The 4,112-nt window shown below is 50.8% G+C and overlaps 1 protein-coding gene across 1 annotated transcript; it reads right to left on the bottom strand.

Moving 5' to 3' along the window:
• Window positions 1–336: 336 nt before the first annotated feature.
• LOC125041170 (basic proline-rich protein-like) lies at window positions 337–1,941 on the bottom strand (the record flags this gene model as incomplete). Its single annotated transcript, XM_047635992.1, has 2 exons — window positions 1,735–1,941; window positions 337–1,272 (listed from the first exon to the last, which is right to left on the bottom strand). Coding segments are annotated over exons 1-2 (1,143 nt in total), but the record flags the coding sequence as incomplete, so codon positions are not given.
• Window positions 1,942–4,112: the final 2,171 nt, after the last annotated feature.

The following is a 4,112-nucleotide window of genomic DNA, read 5'->3' on the forward strand; positions in this document are numbered from 1 at the left end:
TGTGTGTGTGTTGCATGTGTGTGTGTGTGTGTATACCTATATACGTACATATATATGAATATATGTATATATATACATATATATATATATACATATGTGTATATATATATATATATATATATATATATATATATTCTTATCTTGGGAGCCATCCCTACCCAATTTCTGTTCCCACTTATAAACTTTCCAGATTCTCTCCGTCTCGATCTAAACACTGACATTCATCTAAGTTCCCCCCACAAACTTTGAGTTTTCTTTCATTGGCTCACAAAGGAAATTTCAGATCACTTGACGCGGCTTTGCCGAAGAAGGGGGGGAGGAGGAGGAGGAGGAGGGGGGAGGGGGAGGAGGAGGGGGAGGAGGAGGAGGAGGGGGAGGAGGAGGAGGAGGAGGAGAAGGAGGAGGAGGAGGAGAAGGAGGAGGAGGAGGAGAAGGAGGAGGAGGAGAAGGCGGAGGCGGAGGAGGAAAAGGCGGAGGCGGAGGCGGAGAAGGCGGAGGCGGAGGCGGAGAAGGCGGAGGAGGCGGAGGCGGAGAAGGCGGAGGCGGAGGCGGAGAAGGCGGAGGAGGCGGAGGCGGAGAAGGCGGAGGCGGAGGCGGAGAAGGCGGAGGAGGCGGAGGAGGCGGAGGCGGAGAAGGCGGAGGCGGAGGCGGAGAAGGCGGAGGAGGCGGAGGCGGAGAAGGCGGAGAAGGCGGAGGCGGAGGCGGAGAAGGCGGAGGAGGCGGAGGCGGAGAAGGCGGAGGCGGAGGCGGAGCAGGCGGAGGAGGCGGAGGCGGAGAAGGCGGAGGCGGAGGCGGAGAAGGCGGAGGCGGAGAAGGCGGAGGCGGAGGCGGAGAAGGCGGAGGAGGCGGAGGCGGAGAAGGCGGAGGCGGAGGCGGAGAAGGCGGAGGAGGCGGAGGCGGAGAAGGCGGAGGCGGAGGCGGAGAAGGCGGAGGAGGCGGAGGCGGAGAAGGCGGAGGCGGAGGCGGAGAAGGCGGAGGAGGCGGAGGCGGAGAAGGCGGAGGCGGAGGCGGAGAAGGCGGAGGAGGCGGAGGCGGAGGAGGCGGAGGCGGAGGCGGAGAAGGCGGAGGCGGAGGCGGAGAAGGCGGAGGCGGAGGCGGAGAAGGCGGAGGCGGAGAAGGCGGAGGCGGAGGCGGAGAAGGCGGAGGCGGAGAAGGCGGAGGCGGAGGAGGCGGAGGCGGAGGCGGAGGCGGAGAAGGCGGAGGCGGAGGCGGAGGCGGAGGCGGAGGCGGAGGCGGAGGCGGAGGCGGAGGCGGAGGCGGAGGCGGAGGCGGAGGCGGAGGCGGAGGCAGGGGAGGGGGTGGGGGAGGGGGCGGGGGAGGGGGAGGGGGGGAGGAAGAGGCGGCGGAGGAGGCGGCGGAGGAGGAGGAGGAGGAGGAGGAGGCGGAGGAGGAGAAGGGGGAGGAGGCGGAGGGGGGGAAGGAGGAGGAGGGGGGAAGGAGGAGAAGGAGAAGGAGGAGGAGGAGGAGAAGGAGGGAGGAGGAGGACGAGGAGGAGGGAGAGGGGGAGAAAAAGGAGGGGAAGAATGAGGAGGAGGAGGAGGACTAGGGGGACCAGGAGGACGAGTAAAAAGAGAAGGAGAAGGAGGGTAAACAGAAGAAAAAAATGGAGGAGGAGGAGAAGTAAGAGAAAGATCAGGAAAAATAAGTAGAAAAAAACGAAAGAATAAAAAAAAAAGGCAGGAAGGGATAGAGGATAGAGGGACAGTGTGAGCACAACACCCGATCTTCTTCTACCCTGTCAAGTTCCCTCCGGACCTTTGTCAGTTCCGGTGATTTCGCATCCTTTGACTCTGAGGTCCATCGCCCGCCCGTCAGCAACCCATCCTTGACCATCCTCCAGGGGAGCAAAGACGCGCCGGGATGCTCGTCCTCATTGGCTCCCTCTGTCGCCGCGCCATACAAACGAGAGCTGGCCGTTTCCATAGCTACCTCCCCAGGCATTCGAGATCCACGTGTCATCAATAAACGAAAAACTATAACGAGTGTCCGTCCGACGCCAGACACCATGATCTTATTACAGACAGAGGTTATAAAAAGAGGGAGAGAGGGATAAGAAAAAGGGAATGGAGGAACGAGAGAGGAAGCAGGGATGGTAAGAGGGAGAGCCCAAGGGGAAGAGAGGAGGGGAAGGAGGAGAATAGGGAAGCTGGCCTGTTTCTCTACTGTAATTCGTTCCTTGCTCTCTCTGTTTTCGTAGGTTCCCTTCCTCCCTCCATTATTCTGGCTATATATTTCCCCCCATTTCATCACTGGCCTTCCTCCTTTCTTCCTGTCTCTCGCCTTCATTTTCTCTTTCATCACGTCTACCGTTAGCTCTTCTTTCTCGTACCATCTCTCATTCCTTCTCCCAACTAGTTCCCTTTGTTTGTTTTTTTCCAGTATTTGTAATGCAATCAAGGAGTCTGTGTGTCTGTCTGTATCTGCTTCTCTCCTTTTTAATTATTCCGTTGTCATAGTCTTCTAATTTCGTATATTTTCTTTCCTCCATTTTCATGTATTTTTCTTCTCTCCAACCTGCATTTAAGATGCTCTTACATCTGTATGTGTTTATCTTCAGACGTCTCTCTCTCTCTCTCTCTCTCTCTCTCTCTCTCTCTCTCTCTCTCTCTCTCTCTCTCTCTCTCTCTCTCTCTCTCTCTCTCTCTCTCTCCCTCCCTCCTCTCTCTCTCCCTCTCTCTCTCTTTCTCTCTCTTCCTCTCTCTCTCTCTCTGTGGTGTGGTGCAGCGGTAGCGATCTCGTCTAGCAATCCTCTCTCTCTCTCTCTCTCTCTCTCTCTCTCTCTCTCTCTCTCTCTCTCTCTCTCTCTCTCTCTCTCTCTCTCTCTCTCTCTCTCCCTCCCTCCCTCCTCTCTCTCTCCCTCTCTCTCTCTTTCTCTCTCTTCCTCTCTCTCTCTCTCTCTGTGGTGTGGTGCAGCGGTAGCGATCTCGTCTAGCAATCTTGCTGACCTGCGTTCAAATCCCTCGCCGCCAGTGGATGGTAACCCCGGCCATTTCCTTGCACACAGGGGATAACTTAGAAGCAAAATAACACAGACACTATGTCACACCAAGAATATCCATTGTAAAAGATGGAATCAAATTAAGCCTTTAAAATCCTCCATCCCTCCCTCCCTCCCTCCTCTCTCTCTCTCTCTCTCTCTCTCTCTCTCTCTCTCTCTCTCTCTCTCTCTCTCTCTCTCTCTCTCTCTCTCTCTCTGTGTGTGTGTGTGTGTGTGTGTGTGTGAGTGTGAGTATGCGTGTGTGTGTATGTCTCAATCAAAATAAAGAAGGGAAAAAAATATGGCACTGACAAATTTTCTAGAAAGTTTTTTTTTTAATAAGTCTTAATAAGACTGACTTCGAGAGTTTAATCCCTTTACCGCGATTCAAAGGCATCGAAACGGTTTAGAGATTCGTACACTAAACCCGTATTACTATAGAATAGACTTTTAATTTCTGATATATTTATATATATGTACAGTATATATATATATATATATATATATATATATATATATATATATATATATACATATACATATGCATGTATATATAAAAATATGTGTGTGTGTGTGTGTAGGTATGTAAGTGTATATGTATATATTTGCACATATATATATATATATATATATATATATATATATATATCAATATACGTATGTGTGTATATACACATATATATACACATATATATACATATATATACATATATGTATATATATATATATAAATATATATATATATATATATATATATACAAATATATGTATGTATGTGTGTCTCGTCAGAGGGAGACGCAGAGAGAGAGACGGCAGACAAACGACTACGCACGGGGTCTTAGTGCGGTCCCTTATGTAAATTTCCAAGATTGGTTTGCATAAATTGAGTTCAGGGCAGTTTTGGCATCTTCAGGTCTCGAATGGTGAAAAAATCATAGGGTTAAATTTTTTTCGACCCTTCTAAGACTCGTTTCCGGGCTAATCCAATATGGCCACCATCCCAGTTAGGAAAGTGCTATCTCCACAATTCCTTGCCCGATATTGATCGTCTACGTGTCTTTTATAGAGTTTTTGATGTTGTTCAGTTGATTGGCAACATTTTCAACGCAATTCGAAATCAAGGTCAAGGTCATTT

Source organism: Penaeus chinensis, chromosome 3 (genome assembly GCF_019202785.1).
Source record: "Penaeus chinensis breed Huanghai No. 1 chromosome 3, ASM1920278v2, whole genome shotgun sequence".
In the NCBI taxonomy this organism is placed as follows: domain Eukaryota; kingdom Metazoa; phylum Arthropoda; class Malacostraca; order Decapoda; family Penaeidae; genus Penaeus; species Penaeus chinensis.